Source organism: Macaca thibetana, chromosome 4 (genome assembly GCF_024542745.1).
Source record: "Macaca thibetana thibetana isolate TM-01 chromosome 4, ASM2454274v1, whole genome shotgun sequence".
Taxonomy (NCBI): domain Eukaryota; kingdom Metazoa; phylum Chordata; class Mammalia; order Primates; family Cercopithecidae; genus Macaca; species Macaca thibetana.
The window spans coordinates 12,148,824-12,163,583 of record NC_065581.1 but is presented as its reverse complement, the minus strand read 5'-3'; the positions used below and the strand labels follow the sequence as shown (position 1 = coordinate 12,163,583).

The following is a 14,760-nucleotide window of genomic DNA, read 5'->3' as shown; positions in this document are numbered from 1 at the left end:
TATTGGGAGACGGAGGGATGAGGGTGGCACATACTCAACTTTGTACGAAGCAAACTGCTGCTTTTTAGTACCCTTAAAGTTTCAATCCAAGTGCCAGGGCTTTTGCTTTCTTGTTAAATTGTCTTACTCATATTCAGCCCATCTCTCCACTTGGTTGAATCTTCTGGACACTGATCCTGATCTATTTGGGTCATCAGCCAATGTCTCCTCTATTATATTGAGTCTGCCAACTAAAAAGAAAGGATACTGTGGCACTGGGTCACTCGTGATTGCTTCCACCCTCCTCTGCATTACTTCCCTTTCCTCCTTACTTTTGTGTCCCGTGACTGCCTCACCCTCCCATAAGTTATTAACACATTAGAAAAGTGACGATGATGGTCTTTGAGATCCAAAGCCCGTGCTCCTTTCCCTATAGTGCTGTGACCCACTGAGTGCTCTTTTCACTTGACAAGCCCACCATACTAATCATCCTTAAATGAAATCCATAATATTACTGCAGCTTTGTCAGATGCCTTGCTGATTCCCAAAATGTGGTTTCTTCCCTTGGTCTCAATGCTCTTTCATGTTCCCTGCCATTTGCTTCTGTTTTGTGCTATTACGTCACACCATCCTGGTTTCAAATCCCAGCATCTGCATGGCAAGGTTTCGTCACATCTGTGAGTTGCAGCCTCTCCACCTATAAAACGAAGAGATAATCCTTCCTGCTCGGAATTACGTAAGATTATAGATGGCATGCCGTAGGGATAAATATAGATTGTCCTCCACAGTGCTTCTGTCTGTTCTGTCTCATCCACTATCTCTGCTTAACCAAGTCCCTTCAAGGCCATATTTAAATGTCTCATTCTCTTTGAAGCACCCCCTCATCAACTCAGCCAGGAATTCTTCTTCATTCATACTCCCGCTGCACTTGGTGGTACCTTCTTTTGCCATTCAGGATACCTTGCATCTTGCTGACTTACTCTTCTACTAGAACTGAAGCTCCTGAGGGACAGGCATCATTTAATTTGCATCAAATTTGCATTCCCAAAGTTTTTTTTTTTTTTTTTTTGAGACAGTCTCACTCTGTCGCCCAGGCTGGAGTGCAGTGGCGTGATCTCAGCTCACTGAAAGCTCCGCCTCCCAGGTTCATGCCATTCTCCTGCCTCAGCCTCCCGAGTAGCTGGGACTACAGATGCCCATCACCACACCTGGCTACATTTTTTGTATTTTTAGTAGAGACGGGATTTCGCCGTGTTAGCCAGGATGGTCTCGATCTGCCCGCCTTGGCCTCCCAAAGTGCTGGGATTACAGGTCCCAAAGTGTTTCTACACTGTATTGAACATCTGAGTGAATCCTCTTCTTCCACTTAGACTGGTCCCTGGCACATGTTCGTCTTAGACTTCATGACTGCTATTGTTGTTCTACTCCTTAGCATCATGTCTATTCTAAAGTCCCAAATCCTATACTTCCTTCAAAATACAGCAATCCCCAATATACACAAATCATTCTTTAACTTAAGACAATCACTTTCTTAACTTTCACACATTTTTTTTTTTTTTTTTTGAGATGGAGTCTCGTGCTGTGTCACCCAGGCTGGAGTGCAGTGGCGCGATCTCGGTTCACTGCAAGCTCCACCTCCCAGGTTCACGCCATTCTCCTGCCTCAGCCTCCGAGTAGCTGGGACTACAGGCGCCCGCCACCACGCCTGGCTAGTTTTTTGTATTTTTAGTAGAGACGGGGTTTCACCATGTTAGCCAGGATGGTCTCGATCTCCTGACCTCGTGATCCACCCGCCTCGGCCTCCCAAAGTGCTGGGATTACAGGCTTGAGCCACCACGCCCGGCCAACTCTCACACATTTTTAAAGTCTGTGGTTTCTATGATGTGGTCTATTGTCATGTCCTACTTTACATGATCTCTCATAAGCAGGCATCCTCCTCTGGGGCAGAAACTGTACCTTCTAATTTATTTTGGAGTTGGTTGGTACTTAAATTATTATTGGATTTTGGATGTCTGGGTGTTTTCTTCAAACCCAAGCCTGGTTCAGAAGACAGTGAACACCTAGGAGCAGATAATGTTTCTTTTATGCCTACAGTGCCTTCCATAGAACCTTTATACGCAAGGTTCCAGATAAACCTGTGTGTGCAAAGACTAGGAATCCAATATATTTAAGTAAATGCATCATGACTTTGAGATAACAGATGTTCCTTGATTTACCATGGGTTACATCCCAATGAATCTATTGTAAATTGAAAATATCCTAAGTCAAAAATGCATTTAGGCCGGGCACAGTGGCTCACGCCTGTAATCCTAGCACTTTGGGAGGCCGAGGCAGGCGGATCACTGGAGGTCAGGAGTTCGAGACCAGCCTGGCCAACACAGGGAAACCCCATCTCTACTAAAAATACAAAAATTAGCCAGTGTGGTGGTGTGTGCCTGCAATTCCTGCTATTCGGGTGGTTCAGGCGGGAGAATCACTTGAACCTGGGAGGCAGAGGTTGTACTGAGCCAAGATCACGCCACTGCACTACAGCCTGGGCAACAGAGCAAGACTCTGTTTCAACAACAACAAAAAAGCATTTAATATGTCTAACCTACTGACCATCATAGCTTAGCCTACCCTACTTGAAACATGCTCGCTTACATTAGCGTACAGTTGGACAACATCATCTAACAATTATTTATTTAAAGTCTAGAATATCTTGTGTAATGTACTGAATACAGTGCACTGTAGTGTGTTTGTGGTTACAATCATGTGGCTGGCTGGGAGCTTTGGCTCCCTGCTGCTGCCCAGCATCATAAGAGATCAAACCACATATTGCAAGCACAGAAAGAGATCAAAATTCAAAATTCAGAGTGTGGTTTCTACTGAATGCTTATCATTTCCACACCAGTGTAAAGTTGAAAAATCATTAAATTGAACCATAGTAAGCTGTGAAGAGTCTGTATATAATTCGTAGAGAAAAACATTTTGCTATTCTTGCTTTAAACCTTCTTTCTCCTTTTTCCCCACTTGGTAATGAGAGCAGGGAGTTATTGCCACTAAAATATTATATATGTATAATATATGTATATAAATATATATATATTACAAAATATATTTTGAATATCAAATGGGAAATTTAATATTTTAAGTCATGGGAAGTCACTTTGAGAGAAGGTTCTTTAGGTGATATACATCCTGTATTTAGAACTTATAGATGGTTTTTAAACAAAATTAATGAAAATCATCTCTCTGGTACTATTTGAAGTTGACTGCAAAATGTAAGGTGAAAACCAGAAAAGTCAAAAAGAACCCTGATGTTATAATTTGAACTGAGCATGCATCAAGATCTATTAACTATCTTGACAGTCTTCCAACAAAAACGATTATTTTCCATAATCCTTATTAAGTGCTATCACTTAAAATTCAGGTCAGGGATTAACTAGTAAGAAACGTGTTACTTATACTGTTTCTGTGAAAGGAAAATCAGGTCTATATATAAAAAAATAACTGAGAAAATTTGTACATTAAATACCATCAGTTAATTATCATTTCGAAAGAAATAATTATCATTTTGGCTTAAACTTTAGGGAATGAAAATAAGTTATTTGAATGCCCTTGATTTACTTTATAATACATTTTCATAAGCCAGATATAATAATCTTTAACTAGAAAAACGACCTTTGGTTCTTCAGCTGTTTTTTCCAGTACTTCTGATGATGACATTGCAGTGGATTCACACAAGGTATTGAAATTGTTACACATTAAAACTTTCACCTGTTTTGCTGATAAATTATCAGAGATTTACTATGTCATTGCACCCTAGTTCTCTACGGGCCTGGGTCTCCACACATGACGGTGCAACAGAATAAAAGTCAAATGTAGTTCCACCAGTTCTCTGAATTACCTTATTTGCAAGTCGTTTATATTTGGGAATATCAAGTGGACACTGCTCCTTGGGAAAAGACGACTTTGAAGAAATAGCACAAAATTATTATTCCCTTGTCTATTTTGTGCATGTGATTTCAAAGTATAATGGGTTGGATTTTGGTAATATTCTTTATAGAGCTGCATATTGCAAATACTAGCAAAATACTTGAAAGGTCACAGTAAAGTTTGAAAGTTGCTAATATTAAAGGTATGGGCATGATGCATTGAATTTTGAAAAGCCCAAAATAAGAATCGTGAAAAGTACAAAATAAGAGTAAGTTACATTACAGCATTATGAAAGTTTCAAGGGAACATCCACTCACATCACAACACTTGTTTTTAAGTACAGAAATTTTTTAAATTAAGAAAAATCTATAGAAACTAAAAAAACCTCAATGCTAAAAACTCCAAGCATAAATTTTGAATTTAGAGAAGTCATCTGTACTTCATTATGGAGTTAGGAATATGCTTATTATACTGCTTTAAAATTTTAGGCAATAAAAAGTTAAGTTCATGACACAGTTCCACATTAATTTTGAGAAATTGGACGGATAACAGACCTCATTTTCAACTACTATTACTGATAGGGCAATGCCATCCCTAGAGCAGGTATTTCCAGAATTCTTTCCAAAGCTATCTCAGAATATAAAATGTAGTTTTATCTTTTTTGGGAGAATTTTGTTACTTAATCTATGGAGATATGTAAATGCAAATTGAAGCATGCATTTAAAGCATCACAGATCCACCAGAGCGTGCTGGGACTGCAGCACACCTTGGAGATCCTAATTGAGATAAGGATAAGCAAGTTGAAATGCCAGGTCTTTGCAAAGTCACAGACGTGAAGCTGGGGTTGGCTAGCAGCAGGTCTCCAAACCCCTTAGTTGATAGGCTGTCCCCTACCTCTCACCCCGCAAATCATGCTGTTGTCTTACCTATTTTATGTCTCTGCAATCTTTTAAACAAGCCTTTAAAAATGTGAATATATTGACTTACTGATGTAGTAAGTATTCAAATTCCAACATTAAAACACTTTTCTCACAAACCTAGCATCTGTAATCATTACTAATGCAAATCACTGCAGTGGTAATTGGGGGCTCCCCATGCCCCCATATTTTTCTGAAGAAGGATGGCTTAACGTTCCAGGACAGGAAACAGTAATGTCTAAAGAGAGTCACTTAAGTAATTTAGAAGTCTGGATTTGGCTTTTCCATCATCTCAGGCCCTCTGCAGTTCAGTGCTGGACAAAGCTCTGTGAGTGTAACAGGATCAAGGGAAAGAAGAGCCCATAGCTCACGAACAAATCTGGTGTTGGAACCTGGAAATGCGGTTATACGGGTCTCATCTGAGCCAAATTCTAAGGACAATGGGTTTTAACTCATGTTCCCCAGAAATTTCCATACCCTCATTGAGGAACGTTGCCCATTTTAGGCTATATGCTTTATGTACGTACAGAAAGTATTCTTATATATTTAGTCTTCTAATAATAACAATGAAATGGCTTCTCACAAGTAAGAAAAATAGGTCTCGCAGTTGTATGGATTTTGGTTACAGTTTCGCATGGTAGAAAGGCGACTCAAGTCTCTGTTTACAAAAAAAACTAAGGGTTGAGGGGAGTGTGGAAAGAATGGAACCCAGAGCTATTTTCCAAATGCAGATCACTGACCACTGGATGATATGAAGAAGGCACAACTGAAGCAATGGTAAAGTCAGTAAACAATATTTTACTGAAACATTTCATAACACAGAAAATCTGTCTGAAGTGTAAAGTTACTGTCTTACATAAGGAGAACAGACCCATTTTCAAAGACTAATATGAATACAATAAATATGGAGTTTACATACTAATTTATACACAGAAACTCTGCCCCATAGCCATAAAATTTATATTTAACAGTGGAACATATAATTTAATCATTTGATTTATTTGACAGGTCTTCCTTACTAAACACAAATAACTACCTGGTTTTCATATACATATATAATATATTTTTATGTATATAGATATTCAACAATCTGTACAGTTTCTAAACATAAAGCTCCTAAAAGGCACAATTGTCTATACAACATGTACAAAAATGGCTGGAGCTGACACAAAACAACAATTATTGGTCAAAAGTTCATGATTGCACAAAGATTAGTCATGAGTTTATGTCAGAAAAATGTGCTTTAAGGAAAGGAGGGTTTTCAAAGAAACCTGTAAGTGTTATAAAAAAAAAAAAAGCAATAAAAAATAAAACCCATTAGGTTGCTATCACAAGCCTGTCCTCGTCATCATCACTGCTCACGTCGCTGAACTGCACAGTGGGCTGCCTCCGCGGCAGTACTGTGGGCCTGGGCACCTGTCTGTCTGGAGAGAGAGTCTGCTGGCCTGAGGGCTTTGTAAAAACGTCAGAATGTGCCTTCAGCAGAGGTTGTGACGTGGACACTGGTTGGCCCTGTACGGAAGTGGGTTCAGGCTTGGGCTTCACGTGATTTGCCGAGGCAGCCTTCTCTGTGTCCATTTTACTCAGGCTATCAAGCCTTGCATGGTCACCTGCAGGGGCAGGTGGATTCAGAACTTTTTTTGCGTTTTCCCGCTGGACTTTAGGTGACCCCTGAGGAGACTCGGTCCTGCTGACCTGGTTTGCACTGGCTACAGAAGTCTGCTTGGGTTGTGTCTCGCATGCTTTGCTTTGGGAAGCTGGCATTTCAGGAGCTCCCTGTGCATCGACGGTTACTTGGCTGACTGAGGGGATTAAGGTAGGCAATGCTATGTTCAAGATCTGGAGACCTGGAATGTGTGCCTGAGGGGCGGGGCTGCTTTGTGAGGAAGGGTTTGCAGTCAGAACCTGCAGTCCGACAGCATTGAGAGCCAGTCCTGGTGGATGGACTTGTGGGGCCATATTTGCATTGGCTAGGCCTACAATATTGACAGTTTCCATGCTTAACGAGGGGAGTGACTGTAAGCCTGGGGTACTTAGGTTCTGAAGGCCTGGCACGCGGATTTGGCCAATAGGAATACATGGTACAACACTGCTTAATTCAGCCACTCCAGCGGGGTTTGTAGGGCCAGACACTTCTTTGACCGTATCCCCGGGAGTACTCAAAGTTCTGTGAACGACACTGACAGCAGGGATCGTGAGCTGCACTGGTCCAGCCTGAAGGGGCACAAACGTGGAGTATGTGAGGCCAGCAGGTACCACGTGGATCCCCCCAACTGGAACCATATTATAAGGTGTCCTTGATTGCTGCTGGGAATGCAAAGGAAGGTGGCTAAACAAATGAGTGTGGGGAGAAGGCAGGCCTGGAGTCGGCTGTAGAGTTATTTGCTGCTTCTGTTCTTGAGGGTCAGGATGTGGGGAGGCCACAGAAGGCATCCCCGCCGCTGTCTGGGGGCTGTGCTCGGCTGCAGCAGGAGGAAGTCTTACAGGTGATGGGCTCTAAATGACAAGACAGAACAATCCTTTTATGACAGCTTTTTCATAATCCCCGAGCTATAAAGCTAGTACTAAATCTATTTCTTCACAATGAGATAAAAGTAAACATATTTGCATTGATAAAAATGAAGTTTGCTGCAATGAAATTATTTTTCGATTTTTAAAAATAAGTTTCCAATTAAAAAATTATTACATCTTTAATTTCTCTCTTTCCCGGTAGAAATAATGGCGATACATCTTGTATAGTCTTTTGCATGTCTCAAGCAAATCTCCTGGATTTTGTCATATTGTATACAGAGAATAACTCTGAGAAGTGGACACAGCTATATTCTTAAGCTGTTATTTTTGTTATTATTTCTGTTTCTGGCACCACTAGCTCCATCTTATTTTAGAGATTAAGAGTTATTGAGAAATTGAGATATAAGTTGGCTGTGACAACTCAATGGGGAAAAATGAAGTAAAGAATTATTTGTGAAGAGATGTTACTGAGAAAAAGGTCTCTGGCTGTTTGTCTATTCATTTGCAAGTTTATGAAATGTCTACTGAAAACCAGATTTCCAGGCACTGGTAAGTGTCTAAGAGGTTTTCGGATAGAGACGCTTACAGCACAATCTGTCACAGTTAGAAATAAATCCTATTGCAATATTCCATACGTACTGAGGTAAGAGAACTGTCAATGAGAGAAGAATGTATTCCTCCAAGAATTAATCATTTGTCACGAAACAGCCAGAGGTAGAGCAGGGACTCACTCGCAGCACATGGAGAGTGACTTTTCAGAGGCCTGTGTCTGCCTTGAGCTAGTTCCCGGGCAGAAAGCTCTCCCGAGCTGCGGTAGCAATGTGATCATTCAAGCAAAGTGAACTTCTTGATGTGTTTTCGGGCCACATTAACTTTGCCATAGAAACTGGTGGCTGTCTTGCCAATGGGGGCAAAGTGCGAAATGTTTGGATAAGTCAGTGACAACCCATCATCACATTAGCACCAGTGGAAAAACAGCTCAGAAGGGGCCAGCAGATAAATCAGTTGCGGGACTTGTGTTCACCACTGTCACTTTTTTTTTTTTTTTAATTTCAAAAATTTTTCAAAAAGCAAATAAAAATAAGGGGGTATATTTTTCAAGAACCATTTGGTTCTTTCACAGTTATAATAAAATATCTGAACCGCTTAAAATACTCAACATGATTCCAAAGGACAAAAATGTCCTCTACCCTTAAATACAAGAAAAAAAATAAAGCCAAACAGACTGATTTGAACTAAATAAATCACTCAGGTGCATTCTCTTCTTAAGCCATTAAGTTCTCCATATTTAATAGGTTAAAACGAAAAAGGAAATAAAAGAACAACCACCAATCATTTACCTGTGTTATAGCAATAGCTTTTCCTGCCACAGAGCTTCTCAGAATTTCTTCTGACTCAGGGTAGTCCACAGACATCTGATGACACGGGGACCTGGAAGCGTCTACAGACAGAGTTGTGTCGTTTCCATCTCTCGCGGCACGCTGCCTGGCCTTCCCCGGGGACAGTGTCTTCCTACTGTACTCAGACTGTGCTGTGCTCAGGATGGTCATTTTGGTGAGCAATGCCCTGGGCAGAACGTCCATTGGGTCCGTGTGTACCCCAGAAAAGCAATCGGTGATCCTGACGTCCTCATCAGCACTCACAGAGTCCTGAAGGCTACTTCTAGATGGAAGGTGCTGCGGGCTGGCTGTGACCGAGGGCGCGGCTGACAGGACTGATTCCGCCTGGCTGTCCTCATCATCGTCTTCATTTTCATTGTCATCCTCATCTGGGCCATCAGATTCTTCAAGATCATATCCAGATCGCTCATAACTGAATCTCTGTTTTTCATCTAATAAAAACAACCAAGAGAGTATGTGATGGAATGCTTTGCAAGTGCACAGAGGCTATTTTTAATTTTTTTTATAGGTTTGGTAACTCTGTGAGGATTATAAAAGACAAGGACCCTGCCCACAACGAGCCTCCGCCCTGGCTGAGGAGAAGGCCCTGGGGAAGAACAAGACAGGTGGCCACCAGGATTCAGAGGAGGGCAGCTCTGCAGGAGGGCCGGGTCAGGGATGAGGAATGGGAAATGACTCTCAGAAGGCGAATGAGGCAGGCGGAGGGTAATCAAGAAACAAGGAAATGAAGGCCTTGAAAATCTTTAGAAAATCTTTAAAACACAACTGAACTACATATAAAATTAATAAAGAGTTCAAAGCAACTCTTTTCCTGAGCTTTTTCTCTATTGTGTATCTTCCTTTTACTGAACAAATTAAATCAAACACAAAAAGCTGATGGCTGTTGGTATCTGTGAGCAAAATACATTTTCTTTAGATCTGAATAGTATCACAGATGAGGAAAGAAAAGGACTTTTATTTGAGGAATGTGGGCCCTTTCAAATTACTAGGCCCCAGAGAGGCATTAAGATGACACAGCAATCACATCCTACCCCCTACTTTACTGAAGCTGCTTCCCATTGCCACAGGTAGCTGCGAATTAACCTAGTAATGTGGCATCGGACACCATATCCCACACTTTATAGCTTAACCACGGACAGGCAGTCACTAATCACTGTTACTCCTGTATATCAATGAGAATTCCTGACAGAACTGGCTAACAGTCTACTCGGTAACACCGCCCTCCTCCCCCGCCCTGTTTTTTTGTTTTTGTGGTTTTTTTTTTTCTTTTTGCCTTTAAAAATCTGCCTGTAACAAAGGCCAAGCAAGCAGTTTGGGTGAGTCATCTGGGCAGCTGTCCTTAATCTGGCTCAAGTCAACTCTTTCAACCACACTTTGTGCTTTAGTTTCCTCTTTTGGTTGACACAGTCATGTTTCAATGGTCCTCCATGTTATCATATTCACCTAATGTGTAAGCCTTCTTATTTGCTGAGAGATGCTAACATTTGCTGTCAATTTCTGTGATATGATTCAACCCATTCCTCATAGAAAGGGGGATATTATCTAAAAGTCGTCAGTATCAGCCTCATAACATCATGTGAAACTGAGTTTAACAAGGAATCTTCAAGATGACCCAGGAAATAGTTTCAGAAATCTCATAAGCTCATGTGGAACTTTTAGACTCTTCACATTTTCAAAATCTTGCAAATTAGAGGTTCTTTCCCACAGAAAGTTTAATAAAATTTAGTTATGGGGGAGGAATGTCACTGAGATATAATAAAGATGACATTAGACAATGTACAGTTTAGCTGTGATACATTCTGCACTTACAGGCATTTTTTGAAGAGAGAAAAACACGTAAACAGAGCAACAAGCAATAGGCTGCCTTTCCCAAATGGCCTAGACGTTAATTTTTTACTACTTTTTCTTTGTATATGACAAAAATAAGTTCTGAGAGAAAAGTCTTAGAAGATCCATACAAAAGATTTGAGGGTGATTATTTCTAGGGGATGAAAAGAACTTGACATTTTACATTATTTATCACAAACGTGTGCTACTTTTATAATTAAAAAACTCAAAGATGAAACATGCATTTAGGTTCCGTTAGTATGTGATTTCATAAGCCTTTTGCTTTTAGGGTTCTACTGTTATGCTCTAAAATAAGTAATGAAATAAAATAATACCAAAATATTGAATGGCTCTAGGGGCCTAGGCTGGAGACAGAATGTGTGATTTCTGGGTAAATGCCCAGACTCCTGTGCCTCAGGTACCTCTCCACCTTGTCTGATGTTTGGCATTGTAAAATTCCAGTCATCCTCAATTTGACTTGAATTCGCCACATCAGTAGCAAATTAGGTATTTTTGTGTGTGTGTGGAGACGCGTCTTCTTTACAGAAGTAAAATTTGTAAACAGACTAGAGAGAAGGTAATGACTGGGAGAATAAGTTACTGGAGAGAAAGGATGATTTCATTCAAGGCTGATCTTGCCGTAAAGTCTAACAAGGATGTGACTGTTTGCGTTAAACACACACGCGTGCATGTGCATACACACACACACACACACACACACATATGCATGGCCTAACTTTAAACTTACAACTTTTTCCAAACCCATCAATAAGCCGAGGTCCGAGATAATCAACAGCCCAAAATCTAAAGAAACACAAGCTTGCGTCACCAAGGGCAGACACAACAGAACCCCGGTCAGGAGGGTCCTGCTCAAGTATCTGGTTAGAGTCAAGAGTGGGCTGCCAAGATTGTGTGAAACCTCTGGCGGTTACACTCTCACACAGGATCCATGCCATGATCATCACTCAGGTGCTCACAGGAAGGTGCGGTACGAAGTGGCCACTGCGTTCCAGATACTGGGGAGAGAAGCAGTAACCCAACAGGAGTGGCAAGGAACTACACCTGGAACCGTCTCCCCTGTCTCCACCAGGAAAACAAAAGACTTACCCTGTGAGGACAAGGGCGGCACGCACTGTTGTCCTTAGGACACTGGTGAAAACTCACTGCAGTGTGGATAGGGAACAGGAAAACCATACACACATAACCTGTCTCCCTGGGGAGGGACAGGATTACACAGAAACCCCTATAACACTTGGGGGACGGGGAGGAGAACTGAGAAGGCCACAGCCCAGAAACCTAAGAAAATGGTGCAGGTACAAGACTGAATCTCAATCGGAGCAGAGACAGCACCCCATCCTCCTCCTCGCCCCCCAGTGCCAAGCTAAGGAGCTTAGAATTACAGGTAACAAAATAGTGCTTGGAGAGAAACAGGAGAACAAGAACGTGCAGAGAGACCCTTTCTGAGGTACAGTGCAAAAGGAAGACCTAAAACTAGAACTGAACAGGTGACGTTCTTGTGATCCAACTCCCAACCAAAACACAAGGTATCTCTACAGGAACATGAAGCCTTTGCTGCAGTGAGGATGGCTGTAGTGACAACAAATCGCTCAATCCCAGCCCACTCCTAACTAGATAAACTCTAACTCCCACGCTAAAGGCCTCTAGGAAGGAGAGGCATGCCCATTTCTAGGCATACAAACAATTTCCATGGGTCTCTACTTTCTTACACAAGATGTACAGCTTTCAACACAAAATTACAAGGCATACAAGAAGGCAAGAAAAAAACATGCTTCAGAGAGACAAAGCAATCATCAGACCCACAGTGAGATATGACACCTATGTTAGAAATGACTGAGAATTTGAAGTAACGATGGTTAATATGCTGAAGGCTCTAAAGGGAAAGGTAGGCAATAACAGATGGGACTTTCAGCTGAGTGATGAAAACTACTACAAAGAATTCAATGAAAATGGTGCAAATAAAAAATACAGTCACAATACCAAGAAAACTGTCCAATCCAGAATTCTATGCCCATTGAAAATAATTTTCAAAGATGAAAGAGAAATACAGACTTTCTTAGAAAAACAAAAACTGAGGGGATTCATTGCCAGCTGCTTGACCTAGTGGACAATAAATGTTAAAAGGAAGTTCCTCAGGCAGAAGGAACATAACATCAGATGGAGGCCCGGATCTACACAAAGAAACAAAGAACAGTGAAAACAGAATAAATTGTCCCCATTTTTTTTTCTTATTTTTTAATTGCTCTAAAAGACACCTGAATGTCTAAAACAATGTCCTGTGCGTTCATAGTAGATGTAAATGTAAAAAGGTATGGCCACAATAGCATAAAGGATGGAAAGGAGGAGCTGTGTATATACTGCAGTAAAGTCTACAGGCTCCATGTAAAGCAATGTAATATTATCTGAGGTAGATAACTACAATTTTTAAAGGTATAAATAGTAAGTCAGTTGAGGAAATAGAGCAGAATCATAAAAAACACTCGATTAATACTAGAGAAGGCATCAAAAGAAAACTGAAACCCAAAAATGAAACAAACAGAAAACAGCTGCCAATATGGTACATTTTAATCCAATTACACAAATAACAACATTAAAAGGGGTGGTCTAACACATAAATTAAAAGACAGAAATGACTAGGATTGAATAAAATGCAAGTCCCATGTATATACTGTATATAAGAAATGCATTTAAAAATATTGATATAAAGACAAATAGGTTGAAAATAAAAGTTTGGAGAAAGATATACTATAAATCAATAACTAAAATACAGCTGCAGAAACTATACTAATATCAGATGAAGCGGACTTCAGAGCCAAGAATATTTGGAGGATAAACAGGAGCATTACATAATGATACTGGTCATCCCATGGACATAACAATCCTAAGTGTGTACGCAACAGAGCTTCAAAATAAATGAGTGGAAACTGAACAAAAATAAATAAATCCATAATCAGAGCTGAAGACTTCAATAATCCACTTTCGGTAACTGATGGAACATGTAATAAGAAAATCAGAAAGCACATAAGAGACGTGTAAAACACTATCAAGACCTAACAGACACTTACAGAAATGTTCCACTGAAGAGCAGAACATACCTTTCATGTAAGTGTATGTGGAACATTCACCAGTATATACCATATTCTGAGCTACAAAATAAACCTCAACTATTTTAAATCAGTAGAAACCATACAGAGTGTGTTTTTACATGAAAACAGAATTAAACCAGAAATCAACTAATTGGAAGATATCTGAAAAACCATCAAATTATTGCAGAATTAAAGAACATGTGCATGATACTGGTACAAGAACAGACACATAGATCAATGGAACAGAACAGAAAACCCAGAAATAAGACCGCACACCAGCAACCATCTGATCTTCAACAAACCTGACAAAAAGAAGCGATGGGGAAAAGAGTCCCTATTTAATAAATGATGCTGGGAAAACTGACTAGTTGTATGCAGAAAACTGAAACTGGACCCCTTCTTTACAATACATATAAAAAAATTAACTCAAGATGGATTAAAGACTTAAATGTAAAATGCAAAACTATGAAAACCCTTGAAGAAAATCTAGGCAATATCATTCAGGATATAGGCACGGGCAAAGATTTTATGACGAAAACGCCAAAAGCAATTGCAACAAAAGCAGAAATTGACAAATGGGGTCTACTTAAACTGCAGAGCTTCTGCGCAACAAAATAAACTATCAGAGTGAACACACAACCTACAGAATGGGAGAAAGTTTTCACAATCTATCCATCTGACAAAGGTCTAATATCCAGAGTCTACAAGGAACTTAAACAAATTTATAAGACAAAAAAATAACCTGATTAAAAAATGGGCAAATGACATGAACAGACACTTCTCAAAATAACACATACATGTTGCAGCCAACAAACATGAGGAAAAGCTCAACATTCCTGATCATTAGAGAAATGCAAATCAAAACCACAATGAGATACCATCTCAGGCCAGTCAGAATGGCTATTACTAAAGAGTCAAAAAATAACAGATGCTGGAGAGGTTGCAGAGAAAAAGGAATGCTTTGACATTGTTGGTGGGAGTGTAAATTAGCTCAACCATTGTGCAAGACAGTGTGGAAATTTCTCAAAGACCTAGAACTCTGAAGAAATACCATCTGACCCAGCAATCCCATTACTGGGTATATACCCAAAGGAACAGAAATCA

At 40.3% G+C, this 14,760-nt stretch overlaps 1 protein-coding gene across 7 annotated transcripts in view; it reads right to left on the bottom strand.

Annotated features, from left to right (window-relative positions):
* Positions 1-5,592: 5,592 nt before the first annotated feature.
* HIVEP1 (HIVEP zinc finger 1) overlaps positions 5,593-14,760 on the bottom strand; it is a 157,453-nt gene continuing 148,285 nt past the window's right edge. For all 7 annotated transcript variants that reach the window (XM_050789568.1, XM_050789573.1, XM_050789570.1 and 4 more), the window contains 2 exons: positions 8,666-9,156; positions 5,593-7,310 (listed from right to left, as the gene is read on the bottom strand). In XM_050789568.1, coding sequence (XP_050645525.1) covers positions 6,132-7,310; positions 8,666-9,156 — 1,670 coding nt within the window. In that variant the 3' untranslated portion in view covers positions 5,593-6,131. The remainder of the gene's footprint in view (positions 7,311-8,665; positions 9,157-14,760) is intronic.